Here is a 26354-nt window from a genome sequence, read left to right on the forward strand (position 1 = left end):
TCCTGCCTTCCATTCGTCCTCTGCACACCTTCCCACCTCCAACACGCACGCCAGAGGAAAACTCAAATTCCCTGCTCTCACTGCTCAGTGACATTAAAAGGTCTTTTCCCCCCATCCACCATGGGAGGGATTTAAGCCCTCCAAACCGAGTCCGTTTCCATCACAGCCATCACAACACAATGCCTACTTTTCCCTGCCAACAAGAGACAAACTAAATGCCACAGGCTGAAAACGCAGCGTTTGCTGCTTGGACGCTGCACCGGTCCGAGGCCTCGGCCTCGCATCCGTTTCACCAGTAAGAGCAAACAGGAGATTAAAAGCTATTTGCTGCCCTCTTCTGAGCAAACCCAAATTGCGTGTCGGTATGGGACACGGCTCCAGAACGATCCCCGAGGTAGAGAGAGCTCTCCCTCCCTGCAAAACGAGCGACAGCGTACGGCATCAAGCAGCTGTGGCGGCGGAGCTTAGGAGTAATCATCAGCTGTGACAGACGGGGACGGCAGATCAATCCATGAGGTCTGAGCCGTGTGTTATCCACAGGGCATTCTTGGCATTTGGGTTTCATAACTCTCGGGCTAATCCCCTTGTGTGGAAATAAAAAGAAATTCCTCCCGGTATATTCTGTTCCCTGCCGTCACAAACATTTCAGAATAGGAGTAAACCAGGAGACATGCAAAGAAATGGGAAAAAATGGCTTTTGGATTTAAAGAGAGTGATTTTATGGTTGTTTTGTTGTCGTTGTTTGTTTGTTTGTTTGGATTAAAACCACTCAAATCTCTCACATCTTACAGCAGAGCTTTGCCCTGTTCTTCCAAGGAATATTTCTCTTTATCCAGATATACAGTACGTATATACATACTGCCTTCAAAACAAACCTTAACATTGCAATCTGCTGCTTTCAAAGCATTTATTCAAGATAACTAATTATTCATAGAAACTTATTAAATTAGACACTGTGCTCTACTCTACAGACTTACAATACAAACACCTGTGAGCCTGAGGGAGCCTCAGTTTTCATATGCAAATGCACAATAAAAGTAAAAATAATTTTTTTCCAAACACTTCTGAAATAGCTCTCCTCCCATGTACCCTGGGACAGGCAAGATGCTCCATGATGCTGAATCATCACTGCTTTTCTTGGCACTCCCTGGGATGCCCTGCATACGTAAACACTGAAGGGAAATCAGGACTTTGAAGGCCAGGTAACCCCAAATTAATGACCATGAAAAATGTATTTCATAATTTGTAAGCAGTGCAACGAATCCCAGACCAGGCTGCCATCAAGGCGACTACTGAGTGTTTCACTTGGGCACACAGAGCGCACACAGCTGTGACAATGTGAGACTGGAACATGCCATTCTTCTCCAGGACTTGGTTCCACAGGATCTCCAAGCACTGCTTCGTTTCTGGCTGCTGCACAGAACAGGTCTATTTATTTCAGTGACCAAGCCACGCAGTGGAAGGTAACAAATTGTTCTTTATGTGTGCATTTTATCCCACAGATGAGGGTGAAACATCAAAGTCTGTTTAAATCAACAGGGATAAGGTCGCAGATGTCATGTGAACCCAATCAAATTGTGAGCAAACACCTGCAGCAACCCTGAGGCAAAACATAACCACTATCACCAATGTTAGCATGCTTGGGTGTTGGATTGGCATTGATACCATGAAGGGATTTGCAAAGAAGCTTAAATAGCCTCCACCTACCTTTGCCCTCTTTCACCAGTTTCTCTTAGAGATCACTGTGCAGCCTTGGACAGCCCCTCCATTTAGAAAGAAAGCCAGAGCTCCCTTCAGCAGCAGCACAGCAGATTCTCCTCAGGCCAGCAGGGCAGGAAAGCATCTGTGACGAGCAGCTTTCCTAGCCAGGAGAAGCCAAGGCATGCAGCCTCCAGATTTATGGATTATAATGCTGCCACGGCCTACAAATCACTCTGCATTCAGTGTAATTCATTATCACACTGCTATGGTTGGTCACATTCTTTGCAGGTGTAAAAGATGCCAAAAGGGCTTTTTACCTTTCTTGTGCCAGAATTTAATGATATACAGTCAGGACACCGGGAAGCAAAACTGAAGGCAGCGGTTGTTCTGCCCCTGTGGGCACATCAAGTCCTGAGGGCTCCCCAGCGCCCCAGAGCACCTCCCATAGCTGCTCCCAGCCCAGCCCCGCTGCCAGCGCACGCCCAGGTGCCGGTAACGACATCCTCTGACCCAGGGGAATTCAGCTAAAAATCTGCAGGCAAACCCGGGGATTCGTTCTGGCACATGAGCACAGTCTGCAGCCGTACTGGAAAACCAGACCGTTTGTCCCAGACTTTGCGTGGGACTTCAACAAGGCAGACAGCACAGCTCCAGGAGCAGCACGGCCGACCCAAGAGGGTTGTGGTATTTCTTTGTACAGCTGAGCCTTGATTACGGAAAAGCACACCTGGGAGGAACCAGCCGCCAACGCAGGCTTTTTGTTCCTATGGAAAGTTAATTCCTCAGAAGTCATAATAATAAAAGTAACGCAAGCGTACTTAACAAGCAGAGATCTGTCAGGGCCTCACCTTCTCTCCACGGCAGCGGCCGCCACGGCCGAGCTCCGCCCGGGGGCGCTCACCTCACGCCGAGCTCTCCTCCTCCTCCGGCCGCTCCGCGCCGCTCCCCGCTCGGGGCTCCACGGCGCTGCCCGGCGCGGTGCTTCGTCCCGGAGCCGGGCACGGACCGCCGCGGCAGAGCCGCTCCTCTCCTCGGCCACATCGCAGCGGGCGGCCCGGCTCCTTTCCTCCGCCTCGCCGTTCTCCTGCAGCGGCCCGAAGGCGTGACGAGGCTGCGGGCGGCCCCGCTCAGGGCAGCCGTTAGCGGCCGTTAGGGCTGGCGCGTGCCGGCGCCTCGTGCCCCTTCGGCAGCGCGAGCAGCCGGAGCAGCGCCCGGCACGGCGCCTCCGCCCAGCTGCAGCTGCCTTGGAGCGAGGCGCGAGCGGGAGGCCGAGAAGATGCCGAGCAACGCCACTTACAGCGCAGTTCACCTTTATTTTATTCCATTATGCTTCGCTACAAAAACGATTCGGAGGCCGGTGAGCAGCAGCGGGCAGGTGCACGGCAGCGCAGCGGAGGCTCAAAGCCGGCTCCGCGCGGCGCCGGGAGCTCCGTAGGAACGCGGGGCGCGTTGAACTCAGTACTAAAAACCAGCAGGACCGAGGAGAAAGTTACAAAATACGCGGGCAGGAAGAAACACCCGTTCTGTTCTGCTCTGCTGGCGGAGGCAGCGGAAACCTGCTGTCGCTCAGCCAGGGCGAGCGAGGCGGTCCTGCACCGCGAGATGCGTTCCTCCATCATCCCGCTCACTGCTCACCTCTGCCCCGGCCTCACACAGAGCGACCACGAGCACAGGGAAAGCACGGCTGAAATACCCAGCGCGGATGGATGGAGCACTGCACCCCAGCAGCTCGAGCGCTGCCACGGTCATTCTGCTTGATGCAGTTTATGGTTTCCTTGGGCAGAAACAGAACTGCTTTCAGCAATTCAGCAAAAGCAAAGCAATGAAGACCATGCTGAAGCGTTCAAAGCAGTAAGAAGCATAAGATCTGCTCCCTGGAAACAGAACAAGTGTCTGATCAGTTCCAGGTCCTGCTGCGGGCTGCAGTCAGGGTCAGACGCTGCACTGAATGTCCCCTCTGGGTCTCGTACAGCACCCGATTTCGGCACAGCAACACCCGGAGCAGATGGGACCCCTCACTCTTACAACTCTTATTGCTCCTGTAGGGACTGGGTATCTGCATGCTGATACAGATCCCAGGTGGTGCTCCGGGCTTCAGCAGTCATTCTCCGAAATCTCTGCAGGTAGATAATGATGAATATGACCAAGATAACCTGGAGGAAAAGGAGGATGATGAGAATGAGTTGAGAGAAGAAAGCCAGGGTGCAGTACCAGTACTGGCACGTGGAGATGATCTCATCTTCTGCCAGATAAGCAATGACCCGGTCCTGAAGGTGAGCTGGGGAGGCACATCTCACATCCCTGTAAAAGGTCCGGTTCTGCTGCCACTGCAGCCAGGAGCGCAAGTAGAGGATGTCACAGTTGCATTCCCAAGGGTTGCCCTGCAAGTGCACTGTTTGGAGGCTCTTCAGATTATCAAAGAGCCCGCTGGGAATAGAGGTGAGCCTGTTGTAACTGAGGTTGATAATTTCAGCCGACGGCCGGAAAGCCACTGGTAGTTTTGTTACAGTTAGGCCTTTGGACATACAGTCAATAATGTTGGTGGCACACTTGCATGGTGGAGGGCACGTAGGTATCACAAATGGGAGGAAGCAAAGGAGGGACAAGAAGAGAATCCTACTGTTCATCTTCACCTGCAAACACTCCCCCAGTGAGAGTGGGTGAGGTGGAAGTCAGGCAAGTAGACACCACGATCTGTAAGACTATAGAGATCTGAAAAGAACAGAGTTAAAAAAGGTGTTGTGAGAACTCTTGGTCTCTCATTACAGGAGCAGGAATGCTCCTGGTCTTTCCAGCCCTGAGGGGGTTATGAGCTGATTGATGCTGGATTTAGCTGCTGCCACTGAATTAATTTCCACTCATCTTCAGAAGCATTTAAGAGTTGCTGATACTTTCAGCATTACTGCATAAGCATTACTAGGTTTGCCAAGAAAACTGATGACAGGAAGTCATCAGAATATGAAACTTATCATAGCTCTGAGATACATCTGTAAGCAAAGCTTTATTCATGCAAACTGCAAGAGAAGATTCAGAAATAAATGTACTATTACCACAAGTTTAAAATAGTTTTCGCAGTTTTGAATGGACACGATAAAATAGTCCTTAGCAAACACAGGGTGCTGAGCTCTGAGGGAGGAAATCCCCAGAATTTTCTATACTGGACACTGTTCCAGCAGACACATAATCTGGAGCTGTGTCCTTTCTGAGGGGCAAGGGCCAGTGATACAAAAGAGGTATTGCAGCCTCATGCCACCTCTGAACACAAACTTTTTTAAGAGAACTACTGCACGTGCCTGCAACAAGGCACTGTTTTCCATGCAGTCAGCTGAACGAAAGAGGGGGAAAAGAAAGAACGAGCAGAAGGTAGTTTGGTTGACTTACCGAGGTAGATCAATCCTTGCTTGCTTTCTGCCTTTACAGTACATACAACAGAAAGGTCTTAAGGCAGTGCAGTTTTTGCAGCTGCATAGCTGAGCTCCCAGATAATCCCCTTGCAGCTGGCTCACAAGATAAGGGTCAGGCTCATCCCAGGGACACCTCCCATATGAGGCCTTCCTGCAAGTCTGCTGCATGCCACTGGAAGCAGAGTCTTCATTAGGCAAGTCTTCCAAGAAGTGGGAGCTGGCCTGGCTACAAAAAATGCTTTTGCTGGCAGAGATGCTGACAGCAGCAATAACTGCGATGCTGCTCTGGGTAACAAGTAGCCAAACGGAGCACTGAATTCAGGTATGGCAGCAAACTACAGTGCCTGGATGCTTCCTTATTCTACAGACAAAATATCTGCAGGGTGAAGACTGCCTCTCACTACTGTAAGTGGCTGAGAAGGGCTTCCTCCACGTTTTCTCAGTTTGGAGCCTTTGGCTCTTGGTAATACAAAAGAAAAAAAAAAAAAGCACAGCTGTTAGCCCGTGCCCAGTTAACAGCCAGCTAATGCATTCATATGCACCCTTTGAGGAATCCAGTGCTTCCAAGTGCCCTGCTTTATCCTCTGGCCCTTTGGAACAAGCTAATAGAACCATGTAGACCAAACAAGGAGGTAAAAGAGGACACCATTCCAACAGAAACAACACAAAGTCTCAAGAGAAAAGTAGTAATTCCAAATGCACTTAAACCTGGAAGCTGATGTTACCAAATTGTACTGCAGTCCCTGAGCTTTATGGTCTTTGGTTTCCATTTTATCACAAAGGCTGCATTTGCTGAGTGGCGATCCCTAGCACTTATCAGTGTTTTGTCCCTGACGTTTCTCTTCAAACAGTGACAGGTCTACTCCTAATAAGCAGTGGGACATCAGCTGAAAGAAACTGCTCTCCAGTGATCCTGCTGGTGTTGGTAATTGAGCCAAGGAGAAAGTCCTCCGAGTGCTTCCATCCTCTCTTGACTGCTAGAGGTAACACACAGCTCTTGTCATTTCACTGTCTGCACCAAAATAAAGCTGACTGGCTCCACAGGAAGGATGACAGGCTGGGGAAGATAGTGCTCCAAGGGTCTGCTCTTTTGATAGGCTGAGTGAGTTGTCAGCACTCAGCAAGCATTACTGAGAAAAACTGACCACATCCTTCGTTCAGAAGTTGCATTATTTAAATACTTGAACAATCATTTGTTCAACTTATGTACAAGGGTCAAAAATATACTCAGGACATTTCAGCAGCATCTTATCTTGTCAAGGTTCTTACACTTTCACAGACATTTTTCTCCCATAGGCCAGACTCTAAGCATTGGCTATGCTAGAGGCTAAGGCCACCAGAATTACTTTCTTGTTTCTGCTCAGCTTCAGAATGTGAAACACTCAGAATGAACACTGATATTAGGACAGTTTGGGCTGCAAACAAAAGTAGAATTTGGCCCTAACCAAGGCATAGTATATTTGTGATGCTCTAAACAAAATAATTAACCTTTAGATTTCTAGTAGGTTGGAGCAGATCATTCCAGTTGTTTCACTGTGGCAGGCAGACAGAGTAGGAAAGGGATCCAGGGGTAACAAATGAACCCACTTTTTCCTGCATTCTACCTGGAAGAAGCTCAGCTACAACAGAGAAAGTTCGCTCAGCACGTCCACACCTCACGCATTTGAGTGCTACTTTCTCTCACAAGCAGCTCTCAGGCCAGCTGTGGCATGGAGCCGATCCAGAGCCTGGCTGGCTCTGCACACAGCACGGACACAGCAGCGCTTCTTTGGTTACTTACTTTCCTGGGATTGGATCCCACCAAGCCACCCACTGCCAATTTACACAGCTTCTGAGGGGAAGCTTAAAAGTAGGAGAACTTCGGGATCAGCTTGTCTAGCCTCTGACATAAGCACAGTCCAGAAATCACGTGCCTGCCTGCAGCCTGCTCTGACGGAACATAATAAAAGGACAAACAGTCCTTCTGTCCTCTCCTGTCCATAATGCATCATCGATGCTGCTGAACAAGACTGAAAGTCAAACAAAAATAGGTTGTTCTTTTGAATGTATTTATTTCACTGATCAGTTCAGGTAGTAAACATTATTAATAATAACAATGATCATTTAATAAAATGGATATGTTTTAAAAGGTTTCTTTTTTTTTTTTTCTCCACAATGACAAAATGTTCAAACAGAAATTTACAAAAAATATATTATAATAACCTAACATGACAGACGGGAAACAAAGAGCTTAGGAGTGGAGCGAAGGGTGAGGAAGTCATATGGTAGAAGCAAGCCAGTGTTACAGCAAGCATGGCTGGGTTTGTGAGAAGGAGCAGGGAATGCCATTGCACAGCACAAGAAGTGAGAGCCCCTCCTTCTCTAGCAGGAGGCATGCGGGGAGGCAGCAGGAAGGACCGCACAGGCAGGGCCAGCACAGCAGCAGCACACAAGGAGTTCATGCCACGGCTCCTTCCCCAGTCAGGCAGATGGGCTGAGATGGTGTTACCAGCAGGACAGACCGCTCTGCTGAGCAGGATGCAGCCCCTGCTGTTGTCTAGCTTGGCTGGGCAAAGCTTGGCAGAAGTGTGAGAACGTACCTGGGGGTGCAGGGGTTGCATTGCAGACTATGGAAGCTGTGTGCAGGGGGAGGTGTTAGATTGCCTTCCTATCCACACTTCTCACTGCCAAAATCAAACGGCTGAGCTGCACTTATTCTGGTCTATCTTCTCAGCTTATTGTGCAGCTCAGTGCAACAGTACAAAACAGCCCTCATTTATAAACAGGTGTCACCTTCTAAGCCAGTCCAGGACCCTGATGCCCTCCAAAATCAATCTAATCCACTTCCAGGCAGCCCCCCAACTCTGATGCTCTGGGCAGGGAACCTTCTATACAGGACATAGATCTCAGTACCTCTGCCCATCTGTAGAAGCTGTAGAGCCTCACTCCTATGTGTTTTGAATAAGAGCAGCTCAAACCGTCTTTGCCAGCTGGTAGCTGAAGAGTTCAGCGCTGTAGAGAACACAGCTGCCACTATTAACTTGATCTAGGAGCCATGTGCACTGAGCTGATGGAGACTTCCCTCACCCGGAGGGACAAGGCAGATGCACACTCAGGCAGTCCTGTCTGCCTGTGACTAGACACTGTGCTCTCACCAGCACGCATGCTAATGCATGCACATGCTATAGAGTAAAGGTCTGGAGTTTTGTTGTTATTGTTGTTTTTTTCCCTGGGAATCAATCTATTTTAAAGAGCACTATCTCTAGCTAAACAGGGCTCAAACGTAACAGAACATCCTAACAAGCAAGACTTGTGAGAAAAGAGAGGGGACAGGTACTGCAAAGTGCTTCCAGTTACACTAGCATGGATAAAGTTGAGAACTCAGCATTCCCCCTGCTTCCAGCAGCTGCAAACCAACCCCAGAAAACCTCTAGAAAGCTCCTACCTCAGACTACTCCATTGCTCAGGCAAACGCACTGCAGGAAAAAGGTTGTATTTCCTCCTTAAGCATCTGTTACTGCGCATGTTACTAAAGACAAGCTGAACCCATTCCCTCTCCTAGGCTGGCACTTCCACTGTCCCTTATGAGCTTGACACAGAGGAGAAGGAAAGAAAAAAACACTGAGCCAGAAGAGCTGCCTGCACCCCTGTCCTGCTGAGCTTATCCTCACTTCCTGACTCCCAAGGCTGCAGAAGGCTGCTTAGGAGAGACTTGCCTTGGACACGGCTCTTACTCAGCTTGCACGTTCCTGCCAGTGGGCTTCCACTCCTGCTCTGTCCTTCCACAGTGTCAGGATCTCTTTCCTTCCTCTGCAGCCCATGCTCTGGTTGATCAGAAGCTCCATACAGGGAATAACTGGAACCTGCCTCTGCATCTCCTGGAAAAGCCCTGATCAGAGCTCTAAAGCTCAACAGGGAGAATCAGAGAAACACAGCACCAATAAACAGAATTTAGGGTTTGTGTATTCCTGGACAATACTGTGCTTTGTGCACAGGGAGATCTACTGTAAAAAGCCAGAGATGTGGGAACTGACACAAATGGAGAATGGGAGCAGAGAAATTAGGCTGGCAGCCAAAGGAGCAGAAGGGCCCATCCCATGGTAGCACTCCCTGGACTGGAGGTAAGAGCCAAACGCCTCTCCTTCCAGCAGCCCCTGATTCCCTGCGAGCGCGGCAGTGTTGCTGGTCAGTCCTGCCCTGTTAGGCACATCACACTCTGGAGCTCTCCTCTGGCTGTGCTAAGAGCTAAAAATACTGCAAGAAACAGAAATAGGACAGAAGTTGCTGCCCAAAGAGCGCTCTTATCTCTGCCCAGCAGATCCATCGCCTTTCCCAGCACTGAGACAGAAAAGAGGCAGGGAGAGGAAGAAAGGTTGTGTCCCAGGGGAAGGGGAAGTGCCAAGTCTGCTGGGATGCACTCAGCCATGTACAGCAACATTCCTGTCACCTGCCACACTGACCTACACAGCACCCGTGCCACCTCCTGCTCTCTGCAGCAGCCTGTCTGGCCAGGCAGATCTCTGGTACAGGCATTAGAAACTGCCCCTTTCCTTAGGAGAAGCTCAGAAATGTGGGCTGCTACCAGGCTTTCAGCCCTGAGTGCTTCTCTCCAAAGCAGGCCCAGCCAGGAACTGCAGCTGCTGTGGTGCTCCTCATTGCAGGCACTGGAGATTGAACAGCTGGACAGTCAGAGCCACGCCATGAATACCGTCACCCAGCTACTGCTGGCGCTGTGCTTCCAGCTACAGTGCTCCTGTCAACCCCAACCCCATAGGTTGAGAGCAGGGCAGGCAGGCTGAGCAGGTGTCCACTCCCATCATCTCTCTTCCTCACAGGCAGTCCTCAACAACTCATGCTCTCTGCCAGAAAGACACAACTGAAGGCAGTGGAAGCTGTTTCTTTTAACAAACCTTGAGAGACTCAGTTCCCTGCCACTCAGTGTAAAGATCTGGGGTTTCTTGGTAGGAATAACAAACCTAATCAACCAATTGGAAAAAAGCAAAATAACCTGGGCAGACAACCAGCAGGACCCCTGAGCAGCTCAGTGCACACAGAGCCCCCCAGCCCTGCACTCTGGGCAGCACAGCTTGAACTCCCAGGAGGGAATGGCTGCCTTGACCACAACTGTGCTGGCCCCAGACAAGGGGAGCAGGGGAGGGGGCACAGCACCTCAGTCAGGAGTAAACATTTATGTGCATTGACACAGATATTCTTCAAGTTCGTACACCAGAGAAACCAGGACTTTAAATACTAGAGCATTCCCAAACAAGAGATTAGTACATGGAAAAGGGAAACCTGTTTCTTCTTTTTCTTTCTTTCTTTTTTTAGGATGCCTTAGAGACTCCCTAGTCTATTTTCCCTTAAAAAATATATATAAAATAAAATAAAAAAGGAAAAAAAAGAAAGAATTATTAAAAAAAGAAATACACATCAGTAAACAGTTAGGTGAACAGCCTTCTCCACAAACCAGCTGGCTGCAAAGCCAGCCTTGCTGCTTTTAAATAAATTAGAGGATGCAAATGCAGCTCTTGCCCACAAGTCTCTATACAATGGGAAACCTCTTTTCAAACATCCACAGCTCTTGGCAGGCCTCAGATGGTCGCTGGGGGTTCCCTTTGCCCTCCAAGTACCTGCATCTCACTGATCCTGCATCTGCTGCTGCATCTTCTGCAGCATCTCTTGCATCCGCCGCAGCTGCGTGAGACAGAGAAGAGACAATCAACCAGGAGCCCGTGGTGGTGGGAGGCAGGAGTGGGAAGCACCAGGAGAGCCTGTGTGGGGCAATCCTGGAGAAACATGTCAGATTCCAGCACTAAGAAGGCCCAGGCAGAAATGGTTCTCACCTCCTCATCCTTCATCTTGATCAGTTTCTCCGTCTCAGTGTCTGGTGTTGGGAGAGGCAGGATAGGAATGGGGCTTTCTATCCTATTGTCCTGAGTCAGTTTGCTAGAGACAGAGAGGGACAAAACGCAGTCAGTTATAGCTCAGGATGGCTGGGCCACGCACAGTGCCTGTGGGGAGTCCAGCAAAGATGTGTAGGGTGCATCCAGGTGCAAAATGAGAGTACAGCCAACAAAAGTTCTCCAAATAGAAGTTCCTGGGTAACTACCAGAGAAAACTCAGTCCAGGCTAACACTGAGGGAAAACACATACACAGGGGGAAAAAGGAAGATGATTTCTGAAAGTCAGAGGAGCCTTTGTAGAAAAGCTGGAAGTTCAAATTAGCACTTTCGGGCTTTCACCGCTCGGAGTCGCTGTTTGCTCCTTATTGAATCAATTCCAGCTCTGCAGTTTGGTACATCCTCCCCCCCAGAGTTTCTCTTACGAAACCTTATCCCACTGACAGAAATGGCCACAGTGTTTTCCCAGACTTCACTGGTAAGGGACCGGCCACTGCGTGAGAAATAGCATCGAAGTTGTAAGCATCTCTTTAGCTAAGCTACTGCTTTTTTATCACACTGTTCTTTTAATAGACACATAGCCTGTCTAAATAGCAACTGTGACACTTCTCACAGACCTCTAGCATTTCAGATACTTATTTTGGGACTCCATATTATCACTGTTGAAAAAAACAGGCTCTTCTGCGATGCAAAAGCACAGGGACGCACTGTGTGGGAACAGAGCATGCCAACTGCACACCTGCACACACACAGGGTGCTCCCTGCTGAGGTGCAGCTATTCCCACTCTGCCATGCAGCAGCACAGTCACCCAGCCATTTCAGGCAGCAAGTGAAAGGAATGATTCACAACAGAGGAGCCCAAATCCACTTAAAACTTGTCATCAATGTTTCAGTCTTTCTAGTGCAAAGCCCATGAGTGTTTTCTGATCTCCATGATTAAAATCAGAGAGAATAAAATGCAAAGAAAGTCAAAAGCAAAGAAATTTTTGGAGATGCGTAAGGCGCTTGCTAATTGCTTGGGCTCTGTTGTCTGAGAAACGGCAGCACCCCAAGGGTCACACTGTCTTCTGGATGGAACCACAGTTGGAAAACACCTCCCTCTTTAGCAGCGCACACAGTTTTCATCTCCACCAGGGAGACAGTTTAGCCCACGTTTCATTAGGCTGGATGTATTTCAGCCATCGATAGGAACAGCTCTTCTAAAGAGCATTTTTCTCCAGGCCTATTTCCCAAGATCCATGCAGGACTCATTGAACAGGATCAAGGATTCTCAGCAACATCCCTGCTGTAATCTCAGGCTGTGGGAGACAAGCTTGGATTTGCTATTTTACTTTCCAGTGCCATTTCCCATACAAGCTCTGAGAGTAACCCCAGCTCCGCAGAGAACAGGATTCCTCTGCCACTCCTAAGCAGGGCGGTAGGGACCCACCTGGTCATTTGCTGGATGCACTGAGCTCGGTAGTTCTCATAGTGGACATCACAAGTGACATCCTTCAGGTCATGCATGTGTGTCCGGATCAGCATATTCCGCAGCTTCACAAAGTCACAGTGTGCCTGATTTTCCACTACAGAAGCAAGAACAGATGAGCACCTGGACATCACACCTCACCAGCTCCATTCAGGGAGTCCCTTCTCACCTCCCAGAACCCAGGCCTGAAATAGAATTTACCCAGGACCCTTTCCCCATCCTGCCCCCCTCTCCCACTCCCTGTGCCAAAGACTCTCCCCTAGCCTTGGCACAGGCCTCAGTGATGCTCTGTGCCTGTCAGCCTTGAGGCCAGGCTGCTGAGGTCATTGTGTTCCCAGAACTTTTTCTGGGTAAGAGGATTAATTAAACACATATAGTAGAGCCTTGAGAGAGGATGCTGCTCCCAGATACATAAGATGTCATTATTACACATTATTACATTATTATTATGGGCAGCAACTGCTAGAGACAAATCGGTCATTCTCTCAGAATTTCAGATTGATTGTAAGGCCACTATAGGCAGGGTGGTTTCCAGTAGGAAACTTGAGTCAGCCCCTGAGGAGCAAAGCTACCAGCAGGCAACAGTCTGGAGAGCTGAAAGATTGCTGTTACCAAGGACGGCCAGGCCCCAGGGAGCCCTGGGGACTCTGGGGGGAAGTGCTGCACTTGGTAGCTGTGTGCTTGATTTGGCAATCTCTGTTTACCTCTCTGAAGGACTGGGGGAAGCTCTGACAAAACTCATTTCTGCCAATTACCAGCATTCAGACATGTACAGCCCACTCCAGAGCCAGAAAGAGAAAAGAGCCAGCAGCTGGGCATCCCAAGCAGCTGGCACCAACCCACAAGCAAACACACAGGGTTTTGGGACTGAAAATTGCAAGACCATAGAGCAGTGTGCCAGTACAGGGGTGTCAGCAATAGCAGCAAAAGCCATTCCAAGGTTATTAGGGACTTTGTGAAATCTCTCCCTTTAGAAGAGGACACAGTCAGAGTGTCAGCTTCCAGGCACTGCGCTTACCTTCCACAATGCCCCATGGGTACAGACGTCCACGGACTCGCTGGCCTTTAGCTTCTACCACTGTGTTGCTGCCAATGACAGCAAAAGGAGCACTTTCCTGGAAAGAGAGGTGATGCTGAGCTTGTGGTCGTCAACGGATTCCTCCTCCAAGGGCCAAGCTCAGGCAGAGAACAGGAGAGGAAGGGAAAGACACAGTGACATCCACGCATGCATGGGACACCACAACACAATTACAGAGAAAAGCCTCAGGCACTGGGACCTACAGGTGGCTCGATTCCCAGCCTGACCTTCTCATGCCATATAACTCAGCCTTCTTCTCAAACATACACCCAGGGAACACCAGGGAAAGACTGACACCACCTAGTGGGACACCTGAAGTCCCGTGTTTTTATGCCACACTTCATGGCACCAGCAAGGACATCAAGCTCCCTTCTCCAGTCTGTCTACCATGTGAACCAATACAGGCTGCCTCTGGGGTACCAGCATCACTGTACAGGACTTTGGCACAGAAAAGACAGCTCTGGATCCTTCCAGAGCAACCACCATACCCAAGAGCCAGACTTCCCAGTCCCTCACTGAACTGGTTCCTTACCTTCAACTCTCTATCTTGCTGCTTGAACTCCTCATCTTCATCAGAGTCGCACTCAGGAAACTGGTACACTTTAATGCCAAATTTGTCAATCTCTTCCCGGATCTGAGTCCATGCAAAACAAGAACAAAAAGATGCCCCACTGAACAATACAGAAATTATGGGTTTAATATCATGGATTTGCTGTTGCCTACAGATGGGGAAGGGATTTGATGCTTCCTGTAGAGCCGGCCTCTCCGAAGACACCACTTCCCTTCTCACGTTTCACATGCTGCAATTAGATCTGCAGATACTGTACACACACACACACACACACACACACACACAGACATACACTATCTGTCTTTACATATTTACTACTCTCCCTCTTTAGCACATCCCTGCCACCACATCAGGTATGTGGCCAAAGCACATCTCACCCTTTCTTTTAGCTTCCGGATCTCTGAGGGGATCAGGCAGTCAGCTTTGGCAATCAGGGGTACAATGTTAACCTTCTCATGAAGAGCCTTCATGAACTCGACATCCACAGGCCTCAGCCTGCAACAGGGATGAGGAGAGACATGATTGGCAAGGACATGACAAGCAGCTCCCCCCTCCAGCCTCTTCCACATCACCCACCATCCCCAAAAAGAAGGGAAAAGGACAGTACTGTCACGAGAGTGGGGGGCAGCCTTCAGCTAGGGCTGCATTTGCAGGAAAGCTGTCTCAGACTTCAGATGCTGACAGTTGTTGTGCAGACAGAGGCTGAGTATTCCCCTTACAGACTAAATATTGCCCAGGTCACAGCCCTGGCCTCCCACCAGCTGTCCTCTGTCGAAGGCAGCCAGCACATCTCCTGCAGCTGTTCTGGACTAGGCTGGCACGCAGGCCAGCAGGGCCTGGCAGGGATTGAAGGCAACTTAAAATTCTCTTTCCTACCCCTTGTTCAGGCTCAGGTGGATAGGAAGACACTGTGTGGCATTATTTCTCCTGATTTCATAACCAGACTGCAGACCTGAGGGAGATCAGCTCTGTCTGCTAATGGGCAGTCTGCCTTGTCAGAGAGGAGGAAGGAGGCTATGCTTGTCAAGGGGCAGCAGCTGGGTGGTTCTCCATCTGCACCAACAGCCAGACAGCAAATGAGCAACAGAAGGGCAACCCAGGGGCACAAAGGTCTTCCCTCCAGCCTGAGTCATGCCCCATCCCCGGAGCAGCTCTCACCCATGCCCAAAGGGCGAGATGAAGTAGAGACAGCAGTGCACTCGGTTATCCTGGATGTTCTTTCGGTTCAGGCCGCTCTCATCACGGAAGTACTGCTCAAACTGCTGGTCGATGTAGTCAGTGATGGGCTTCCAGCTGAGAAGGACAGTTCAATCAAAACCAAACCATGTGTGCAACAGCATGCTGTCCCTAGGGACTATGGTGCATCATCCCATCCCCACTGTCAGAGCCCCTTTCAGTGAAGCATCCACAGAAAACAGATGTGGTCAAGTTGCAGCCTGCTCACCATTCAGTGTTATTAACAGCATCTCCAAAGCCCGGTGTGTCCACTATGGTCAGCTTCAGCTTGACACCCTTCTCCTCAATGTCCACTGTGTGTTTGACAATCTCCACTGTCTGGTTGATTCTCTCTTTGAACAGGAGCACATGAGTTAAAGCCCTGCAGTAATGGTGGGGGTTCCAACTCACACCCGCAACAGGCTGGCTCCCCTTATCACTGAGCACAGGGAGTAACAGGAGTTTCAAAAAGCCCTGATCGTACTCAAAGGAGCCTCAGGGAAGGTGTAGCAGGGAAGGCTGGCAGCAGGCAGAGCTCTGACAAGACACAAAAACTGTCATGCTGCTTGCAGCCCAGATGTTCCAAACATTTTGTCCAATCACTTGGAAAGGGGAATCTCTACTGCACTCCAACACCCAAGAACAAAAGACAAAACTCAGCATTTCATCCCAAAGGGATGGTGCTGCTCTGCAGCCTTATCTTGCCTTCATGGAATTGAAGAACCGTACAGCCAAACCATTTTTGCTGAAATACTAGTAGTGCCTCGACAGCCAGCAAAGGAGACTACAGCAACATGGCCAGGGCTGTGATCAGGCCATGCCTGTAGCTGCTGTTGAAGCAAGGAGACAGGCCCTAGGACAGGGTGGACCTATGGATACAAGGACCTGTTTACCCCCCCTCCCCCTTTGTCCCCAACTTACCCTCTGCATTGAGGAGCTTTCTGTCTTTGTACAGATCTGTCAGGAACAGGCTATTCACGAGCGTGGATTTGCCCAGACCCGACTCTCCTAATTGACAAAGTGCAAAGGGAAGGAGGGAAAAGCAAGCAACGTGACCCACTAATTGACTTACAAATAAAATTCTGAGGCAGAGGAAGTGAGAGATATGAGCTGTCAAGAGCTGTTTATGGGCATTACATTTTTCCAGCAGTGGGAGGACTTTTGCTGCAAGATGTCTCAATCCTCGTATAAACATGCTCTTGCAGTTCCTCCATCCTCCCTTCTCTTCCTCTCTCCCCCTCAGTCCCCATCTGGCCCAACCTTCACCACCCAAACCAACTCCACTGGGGGAGAAGCCACGCTCAGTGCCCACGCTGTGTGCCCACCATAGGGCCCAGCTGTCCCACCACGGGCAGCCTCACCTGCAACCATCAGGGTGAAGTCGAAACCCTTCTTCACAGATTTCCGGTGGACCTGGTTCGGCAGAGTGGCAAAGCCCACGTACTGCTTCTCATGGTCCTGCAGGGCAGAGGCGGACAGAAGCAGGTCAGGGTGTGCCACCGCTCGTGCTCAAGCAACAGGGAGTTGGATTCAGAAGAGCTGAAAAGCCCCGAGACAGAGCCAAGGGGTGGAGGAGAGGTGGGTCCCTGCCTTGGCAGCGGTGTGAGGCATAGCACACACATCCTCAGGACTCAGGGACCTCTCCCAGCTCACAGCCACTTCCCAGGGAAGAGGTGGACTCACCATCCCTGGAGGCATTTAAGAAACATGGAGATGTGGCACTTAAGGACACAGTTCAGTGAGCATGGTGGGGATGGGCTGTCAGTTGGACCTGATGATCCTAGAGGTCTTTTCCAACCTGAAAGGCTCTGCAATTGTATGATCTGTGCATCTCTCCCCACAGAGAGCTGTGCAGCTGGACTCTGTGATTAGCGCCCCTGGGCTTCTGAGCAGCCGAAGGCGCGGTGGTTCGGCTTCTGCTTGAGCCGAGAGGGGCTTATTTCTTGCTCTGCCACAGCCACTCCTGGCTGAGTAAGAGGTAATCCTGAATAATCTCCAGTGTTATTTCTGAGGAGATGGAAGCTCAAGGAGCACAGAAAGTGAGGTGATGCAAAATTATTCAGTACGCTGGCAAGGTGCCTTTGGGGAGGGTATTACATACGGTATTGCCAGAGAATGAGTTCTTGCCCCACAGTCCCCACTCCCTGAGCACACAAAAGCTGCAGCCACCCCACAGAAACACTGTGCTTTGCACAAGGGCACTGAAGGCACACAAGGAGCAACACAGACCCTGACAAACTCTTCCTTTCTTGCATAGTTTTGAAGCCAGACCCACAGCCCAGAAAGGCCAGAAGGAATGGAGCAAATGAACTTAGGAAGAAATGGGGACAAATAGAAGCTCTCACACAGCCAAGCTCTTGTTTGGGCACAGGGAATGGACCTGTGCTGACTTTTAGCAGCCTTGGAAGAAAAACTGTCTGCTTTGTCCAGAGACTTTACACGTGAAGCAGCACTGAGCACAGACCAATAACACCACGGCAGAGGCTTGGGGTGTGTTGCTGTTCTTCTCTTTGTTTTTTTCAACTAAAAAATGACTAAATGCTGACTAAAGGCTGACAGTTGAGATCTCTGGTGCAACACTGCTTACTTCAGCCAGGTGTAACTGGCTGAACCTGATCTCTTGTTTCTGTTCAGCCCAACCAAGAAAGCGTGGATTTACTGTACTGCTGGTGCTTCCCCATAGCTGTGTAGAATCAGGATGCTTCATGATAAATGCAAATCCCAGCTGGCGCAGGATGCTGCCCTTTTCCTGTGGCTCAGGTGACCATTTCCTCTGCAACAAAGCAGGGCAGCGCTGAGCACAAGCTCAAGGGTAGAGCTTCCCTCCCACGACAGGAGGCAGCTGGAGCTGCGGGGGAAAATCCATCCCCAGCTCTGTCTCCCCCACCCAACCAATGACCATCACGTGCACAGAGCAAAAGGTGAGAAATGCAGGAGAAACAGTGCGGAGTGGTCAACTCTATTAACAGCCCTCCCCTGGGAAAGAACACCTCGGCCCCTGCACCACAGCCAGAGCATCCCACGGTTCACGCACCTCAGCTTTGAGACACAATGCATGCTCCATCCAGGCAAGGCATCTCAGCCAAAATCAGTGTGGCACGTAAGGAGCCCCAGTAACCTCCTGAGCCTGGTGCTAGCCTTGCTCAAAGCCCCACGTCGCTCAATCTTTGTTAGTACTCAACATGGATGCTGTCTGCAGAGCCACCGTGCACATGATGGAGAGCACCGATGGGAGCTGTGCTGCCAGCAGCCCTCCTCGCGCTGCCTTTGTCCCATGCCTGGGGACACACTGCATGCAGCACAGCAGAGCCCACCAAAAGATACTGCTGACGTTTGGGAGCTTGCTGTAAACAGAAACTCCCCACGCCAAGCAAAACATGTCTGCAGCCTCCTTCAGCACGCTGCGTCCCTGCATCCTCCATCACCCAGGCAGCCGCTCAGCTCCCGGCAGGCCATGCTCTCCCTGTTGGTTCGAGCCAAGGAACCAGAAGGTTTGAGCCCTGATCCTGCCTAGGGCAGAGATCCCCATTACCAAGGTATTTGCTATCCTACAGCCACGGAGAGAGGCAGGTATGAGAGAAGTCTCCATCACCCCTGAGTCTTTCCTCATCTCCTTTATGGCTGTGCTATTCAGAGAAGCAGACATCATGCAACTTCACCATTTATTCTGGACATAAATGAGGCTTGCTGAGTGCATCCCAAAGTGCTAAAATTAAACACCACAGGACCACAGAAAATTTGAAGAATGGCCCCCACTCTATTTCTGGAGCTAAGCCTGCAAATGAGGAAGGCTGTGCTGGGATCCTGACGATGCCCCCGGCTCAGCCAGGCCCTGAACGCCCAGCTCACGCTCACTGCACCGCGTCACCGCGCTGCCAGCTGCAGGGCGGCGGCTACCGGCTCAGGGAAGCGGGGAAAGCAGAAGCCGCCCGGTTCCTCTCGGCGGTCCTTCCTCCGCACGGCCACCACATCCGCATCTGCACACGCCAGCACGGCCCTTCGCCTCAGCACAGAGTGCCCTTCGCTTCCTTTCATTGCCAGAAAGCCGATGAATTCCCAGCCCCAACAACCCCGTGTACATCTGCCTCCTCCGGCCCGCTGCTACGTACGAGAGACCAGCAGAGCTGCTCGCCCACCAGCGTTTGCCGCAGAAATCGAGCTTGCAAAGCGCAGCCCGAACGCGGCCACGCAAAGCACGCACACCGCTCGTGCCCCGCGCTGCCCAGGCGCGCACGCCATTCCGAAGAGAGAATCGCCGCACGAGATAACGGCACGGAAACGGCATCCCCAGCCGTCCGCCCGCCCTACCCAAGGGCTCCGCTCTCCCCTCCCCTCCCTCCGCCGCCCCCGGCCATCTCCTCCTCGCCTCCTTCCTTCCGCTCCGTCGCTTCTCGCAGGGCTCCCGTCGCACAGCGGCCGGCCGCTCAGGCACCGCGCTCCCCCCGCCCGCGTGCCGCTATAAATACATGCTCGTACCTTCAGCTTGGCCGGGTGGCTTCGCTGTGCCTGCGTCCGCGGGGAAAGCAGCCTCTCCACTAACCGCTCCTGGATAATGAGCGAATCCATAACCGCGGCCGGCGGCACAGCCAGCCACTGCGGGCCGAGAAGAAAAACACCCAACCCATGCGTTCCCTCCCAGCCCTCGCTAAACCCATGCGGCAGCCCCCCGCCCACGGCCGCACACACGCGCAGGGCGGCTCGGCGAGGAGCGGCGACGTTTGCGGGCTCCCACGGCAGCGCCCCGGGACTTGCCGTCCCTCCGTGCCGCGGGAGGTGCCGCCTGCGGGGCCGGCACTGCACGCACCGCCCGCTGTCGCTCCGTCTCCGTCCCGCAGTTTCGCGCACGACGGCTGCCGCCCCTCTCCCGGCTCCGCTCATCCGGCCGGAGCGGCCCTCGGATATCCCGACGCGTGCAGAAGCGTTGGGCTCCGAACGATCAAGAAATACCTGTGCGTTTGATAAGCACGCGGATCCAGCAACGGCTCAGCACAGAAAAATTGTGCAACCTTCAAGTCTGGGAGCCTGCAATATCAGATCTGCAATTCATCTTTTCTGTGCAGCCACAGAAGCTGCAAAGGAATTTATCTGAAACAAACAAAAGCTTATAACCTCATAACAACACGACTCCAGGAACTGGGCAGTAAATTTTCTGGCACGTAGAATGAAGTCACACAAGACGGCGGTGCTGGATGAACCTGCAGCTCGACACACAGGTTCCTGAGCAGCTCCTGCCCGTGAGCAAGGAAGAACAAAGGCTCTGCTTTACACCACTGCCCATCTCCTACCCGCAGTCTCTGCTGCCTCACTGAGAGCCACGGCCTTCTGGCAGCCACTGCCCAGAGCGCAGCATCCACCAGGGCCCACCCCCCATGCAGCTGTCACAAGGCTCTGCCACAAAGTACTGAGATACCTGGGAGCTGCTGCAAGAGCAGGAAGGTCTCAGAACCTGGGTTTCTACAATACTGTCTTACAGGGAGGGGAGGAAAATGGGGAGAAAAGAAAACGGACAAAGTGTGTTACCTCCACTGCCATTCTGCAAGCTGAGGAAAGGTGACCTCAGAAGTTGCAGTAAAAGGTCCTAAAGGCTGGGAAATGTAAGACAAAAACATGCCAAACATCAAAGAATGCCATCAGCATCCTTAAATTCCACTTGCTGGATTTTGTTCCCAGTCATTTCTGAGTGTAACACTACTCAGGAAACCTGGATGGAGATCTGTGTGAGGCAAAAGTTGCCACTTCTCAGAACAGGCACCTGATCCACCTCACGCGACAGCTCTTCCCTGCTGTGAGGTGGGGACGTTATCTGCTCCCTAAAAACACTTACAGCAAGCAGTGCTGTACTGCTCCCAGCTCAGCAGTAGGTCAGGCCATGCTCATGACACCTTTTTTCTCTCTTAGATTCCCAGTATCTGATTCTGCTTCCCTGCCTGGAGCGCTCCATCACCACGGCCTGCAGCTCATGCACAGCTGAGGAGCAGCAGAGATTCCATGCTCTGTGCCAGGCAGGAGGAGCGATGGCTCGGGGACGCAGAGACGCATTCAAACTCACTCTGACAACACAGAGGTGTCACATGGCCTTCCACACTGTAAACCACAATAGCTGTAACCAAACCCTTTCCAACCTCCATGAGTTCTCATGCTTTGAAACACGCTTTCCTGAAGACCGCAGGCCACACGGCCACCAACCACAGGCATCTGTCAGCCTGGGCACAGGGAGAGCACTGCGTCCTTGCGAGCCTCCCGCACCCAACAGGAGCATTCCTCTATGGTGGGATCATGGATGAAGTCAACATTGATTTGGTTGAGACAAAACCACAGGGCCCTAGGAACCATGCTGACAGTGCAGACAGGAACAAGGAGCTGCTGTCTCCCACAGCACACGCGGCTCTCAGGACTGGCAGCCAGGGAGGAATTCCAGCTAGGACGCCAAGCCCGGGAATGCAGAAAGCACACTGAGAAAAGGAACCCAGGAAGGTAGCTCTTGGCTAATGAGGGCTTTCAAAATGCTCAAGGAGGGCTGTCTGGTCTGACTCGGCCTCCTCCACCTTTCCAAGAGATGAAGAGCCAAGGAAAGAACACACTTCTATCACACTGATGTACTGCAGGGCACACCCACAGCCACAGGCTCAGGTTGGTCCACCTCCCAAAGACAGCTGAGCCAAGCCTTGTTTTGCCTCTGCTCCTTCTGATAACCCCTACCTCCCCACGCAGACAGCTCAGCAGGGAATCTAGAGCAAAAACAAGCGCTTTCTTCCTTTGGCTCCCAGAAGACAGCTTGGTGAGAGCCCCTCTGGGCAGGGGACACAGTGTGAGGGAAGAGCTGCAGCTGGGCACCAGCATCACTGTCCTACGTTCTTCTTTGTTACAGGGGATTTCTAGCCTGCAGGGCTGCAGATGGGCCCAGAGGAGAGAAAATACATTAGTTCACAGCATTAGATGTCAACTCACAGAAGGCAGAATTCACCACTGGGCAGCATAGAAATGCTCCTGGAGAGCAGCACATCGGCCTCACATCGGCAGGGCACAGCCCACCATCAGCCCAGGAACAAAGGGCAAGGAGCTGTGCTCCGCCAGCAGCACTGAGCCATGGCTGACGCAGGGCTGTGCTGTCACACCGTCAGCAGGGCTGGGAGCGAAAGAAGGTTTCCCGGCCGCTGCAGGAAACACGCAGCACAGCCCAGGGGAGGCACGGAGGGACGGCGGCACGCAGCGCAGCGCTTTGTGCAGGCGGCTGCAAACGTGACAAGCGAGAAGCAGAAACAACGCGATGATGGGCAAGGAGAGAACAGCACAGATCAGAGATGGGGCGGGGAGAAGAAATTCTGTCCTTGACTAAATACACATACGGTGCTGGCTGGGCTCCACCCACAGCGACAGCCCTGCTCTCGGGGCAGGGAGGCCTGCTCTCTGCGTGGCTTTTCCAATGAGTTGGCCTCAGGACTGCTGTGCTCTGGCTCTGCTCTCAGTGAGCAGCCGCGATTGCATTGGGGAACAGGTACCTTCAGACCACAGAGGGCTGTACAGAGGGCTGGTGAAGCTCTGCATATCCACACCTCCACAAGGTCAGCATGGTCGCATCGTGACATTTGTAGTTCTTCCTTTGAAGCAAAGCTATTTGCAGAACTCCCCACAGAAGGAAAATTCCGTTCCTGGCTTCTTTCTACCAAGACAGGACAGGTAGTGCCAGAGAAGCAGTTTGTTTGTGGCAGGAGGATGCTCCCCACTCTGATCGCTGCAGTAGAGGCAGAAGAACTGCAGATGCCACCCCTGCAGGCAGGGCTGAGTCCAGCTGTGGTCCTGCTGCCTCCTCCTGTGCCTCTGTCTGGCTGTGCAGAAAGTCAGTGCTGGCCGTGGGCAGGTAAATCTCACGGGGTTCGGACTGCTGCTCCATCATCTGCATAGCACTCAGGCTCACCTGAGTGAGAAAATGCCTTGCTGATCTAACCTCTGATGATTAAACCTTGAACTTACAAGCAAAACTCTAGGTATGTGGTCATGGAGAGCATCAGAGCCCTGACGCTCCGGCCAGGCTTTATCGTTTTATGCTCAGAAAAAAGCAGGCCAGCATTGCAAAGTTCCCAACACACGGGCTTAATCTCCTGCACACAGTGCCATGAGCACAATCAGCACAGCAACCAAATTTCCTTTATTTTGCCAGCCTCTCAGGTCAAACTTCACTTTTTACTCAAGGAGCGCAGCTGTTTTGTCATGTAATCCCTCCAGAAATCTATCAAATTGCATTTTAAAGGTATTTGTGCTCCTGCTTCCACCTGAATTGCCCCAAGCTTCCCAGGAGGCACTGTGTGACTCCTCCACTTCCAGCTCTGAAACAGGACAGCGGTACAACAATTCCCATTTGTTTAAACTTCTGACTCCCTCTGGAGCAAGTTCACAGCTTCTGTCACACCCAGCACCTCTGATCACTGTTCAGGATCATCTGAAATACAACTAATTGGACAGAGGTGGAGGAGGTGCAGCCACTTGCAGGCAGAGCTCCCTGCTGCTGTACACGTTCCTGGCAGGGAGAAGTAAGCCTGCAGACAGTGGGTCCCACAGAGGCCGCCTGGGGTCACCACCAGCCGCTGCCCTGCCCACGGCCAACTCGCTATCAGTGTTTGGATCAGGCTTGCAATTGGTTGTGCTTCACGTAGGGTCACAGGCACCTTCCACTGCAAACACAACGAAGACCTTAGCAAAGGATGGGGGTGACAAATTTGACCCATTCAGACAGAAGGAGAAAAGAAGCAGCACAGAAGGGCTGCAGCACTCCCTCAGCACTGCTGCTGTTTTTCTTTCCTTCTGTTTCCACCAAATCTGCCGCATGAATCAGGCTGACATAGATTCCCTCCCTCTCATCTAAAAGCCACAGCTGGGAAAAGCAGAGGCAGTGCTGGGCCCCGCCTGCCCCAGGGAAGCCAGAACAGGAACACTTGGGAGAAAAACAGGTACATCGTGTCCCATGGCCTAGGAATGGCTGGGCTGGGAGCCCTGTGGAGAGAGAGAGAACGGAAACTAGTGGTGACATCCTCAGAAAGAGAAGGGCACTGCTTCTCCAGCTCTCAAGTTATCCATCCAAATGCCAAAAACATCAGCAGTTTGGAAAGCTCGCGATGCCCATTTACATGCACAGACAGCAAAAATTTCAGGACAGGATCCTACAGAAGGTCCACTTCAGAGTTATAGGTAGTGGTCCCAATCCTGCTATCCTTACTCACCGAGTAGTCCCATTGAAATAGAGACGACTACTCATGTGAGTAAGGGATGCAGGATCAGGCCTGTCTACCAAAGAGGCTGAATCCTGAACCAGAGAGGACATCACGGCCTCCAAACATCATCAGACACTCACCAGTAGGGCTGGTCTGAGGGCATGGCTGGGCAAGGCAGTCTGAGCACACCGAGCGGGGCCCTGCAGAACAAGCAGTGGGTATCAAAGGGAATCAGGCAGGAATGCTGCTGGTTCATCCACAATACACCCATCTCACTGATGCTCCCAGCCCTGCAAGAAGGTGTTTTAATCATGCTGACCTCCCAGAAGGCTCCCAAAATAATACTGGGAGAAAACAAGCCAACTGCCTTGGGACAGTTCCCAACTTCTTGGTCTCCCAACTACAATTAACGTAACTTTAGGAGTAGTAGGAGATGCTCACAAGAAAAGAGAATGAGCCCACTCTTAGCTCACCAAATCATTTTTAATTCCATTAATTAAGGGAAAAAAGGCAGTGCTCAAAAGTAAACTTCAATCTTGGGAGGCATCCAGCAAGAGGAACACCAGCCCAAGGCCCTGAGAGCCATAGCCCTCCAAGGAGGGGGCTCCTGCAGCCCTCAGACCCCCAGGCTCTCCCACCCTCCCTCTGCTGACCCACGTGGTCTCACCTGGCTCCCCACGACCCCACACTCCCTCTGACTGATCTGCACAAACTTCAGCCTGCCCCGGGCTGGGCCCTGCCTCAGGGTAACGTCTGTCTTTGCAGATGGATAATTAGATTCCCTTTTCCATTTCCTTTTCCTCCTGATGGTTTCTCTGCCTGGCAATTCCCCCGCAGCCCTGCACAATCCAGCAGCATTAGTCAGAGGGAAATTCTGCTCCCTTTCTCCCCTGGTTGTTTCTCTTAGTTCAATATAAACAGCAGAGTGAACTGCGCAACAGTTTGAGTATTTCATTGCAGAAGCATTTGTCCTTTTCAGCCTGGCAAACAGTTTTCCTCCCACACCTGCACCCTGCTCCTTCTCCTGACTGACACAGGAAATGAGCATGATTAAAATAAATGTGATGGCGTTGGCAATTGGAAGCAATAAGCTAATCAGCAGGAAGATGCAATCAGTGACGCTACGGCTGCAGCACAGCGCAGTTTATGAGCAGCAGCACAAAGCATTCAGTCGGGGCAGGGCTGGGAGAAGCACACATGGCTGTCAGCAGGAGGAGAGGTGCTCTCAGAGAATGATCATAGCACATTTCTCCTGCAGGAAACAAAACCCCAGCAAGAGAGAGAGAGAGCAACCATGAAATAAGGGTAACCCAACCCAAGGCTCTCTTCCAGAGGTCCCTGATGAAGCATACACAGGCCCTGAGTGTTTAGGACGTCAATCCTTCAGTCCTGCCATCAGGCAGCTGCTCTCTGGGAAGCAGTGCTGGTCCCACAGGCCTTGGTGTTTGCTATACAGCCCCAAGGCCTGCAGGGATGCACAGACACATCTCCACCTGACAGAAGACAACGGAGAGCTGTCCTGTTGCGATTTACTGCTCTCCCTTCACCAGCGATGTAGAGGCTGAGCTTCGCAGAGGTGATCTGTCGGTTCTGGCCTCATGCACTCTGCAGGACACTGTGTTCTCCATGGGCAATGTCCCGAGCCCACACAGAGCCTGCAGGTCTCACAGCCCACTGGTGCACAACACAGAGACTTCCAGCTGCTCCGCATCACGCCTAGGGAAGCAGGAGATGCTGTCCAATGCTTTCCTGTCCCTTTCTCCCCCATCTCCTTGCTCCAGCAAACACTAAGCTTGGTTACACCTCTGCTGCACAAATTGCTGCTTGCCCTG

General features: G+C 51.6%; 2 protein-coding genes across 8 annotated transcripts in view; both read right to left on the minus strand.

Moving 5' to 3' along the window:
• Window positions 1-2994: 2994 nt before the first annotated feature.
• Window positions 2995-26354, minus strand: part of SEPTIN5 (septin 5) — a 39692-nt gene continuing 16332 nt past the window's right edge. For 3 of the 7 annotated variants that reach the window (XM_042865582.1, XM_042865584.1, XM_042865585.1), the window contains 11 exons: window positions 16678-16774; window positions 16238-16324; window positions 15546-15669; window positions 15260-15394; window positions 14479-14596; window positions 14063-14164; window positions 13471-13567; window positions 12414-12549; window positions 10928-11030; window positions 5083-10778; window positions 2995-4413 (listed from right to left, as the gene is read on the minus strand). In XM_042865582.1, coding sequence (XP_042721516.1) covers window positions 10722-10778; window positions 10928-11030; window positions 12414-12549; window positions 13471-13567; window positions 14063-14164; window positions 14479-14596; window positions 15260-15394; window positions 15546-15669; window positions 16238-16324; window positions 16678-16774 — 1056 coding nt within the window. In that variant the 3' untranslated portion in view covers window positions 2995-4413; window positions 5083-10721. Of the gene's footprint in view, window positions 4414-5082; window positions 10779-10927; window positions 11031-12413; window positions 12550-13470; window positions 13568-14062; window positions 14165-14478; window positions 14597-15259; window positions 15395-15545; window positions 15670-16237; window positions 16325-16677; window positions 16775-19792; window positions 19915-26354 lie in introns of those variants that run through there. The other 4 variants (XM_042865580.1, XM_042865579.1, XM_042865581.1 and 1 more) reach the window with 4 other exon arrangements.
• Window positions 3732-4226, minus strand: GP1BB (glycoprotein Ib platelet subunit beta). The gene has a single exon (XM_042865917.1). The coding sequence runs from the start codon at window positions 4224-4226 to the stop codon at window positions 3732-3734; it is 495 nt and encodes a 164-aa protein (XP_042721851.1).

This window comes from Lagopus leucura, unplaced genomic scaffold (assembly GCF_019238085.1).
Source record: "Lagopus leucura isolate 7727_CA_CO unplaced genomic scaffold, USGS_WTPT01 Super-Scaffold_806, whole genome shotgun sequence".
NCBI classification, from domain to species: domain Eukaryota; kingdom Metazoa; phylum Chordata; class Aves; order Galliformes; family Phasianidae; genus Lagopus; species Lagopus leucura.

What these genes read in the sequence shown, in the direction of transcription:
- GP1BB (XM_042865917.1), bottom strand. Translation starts at nt 4,226, where the DNA reads ATGTCCAAAGGCCTAACTGTAACAAAACTACCAGTGGCTTTCCGGCCG.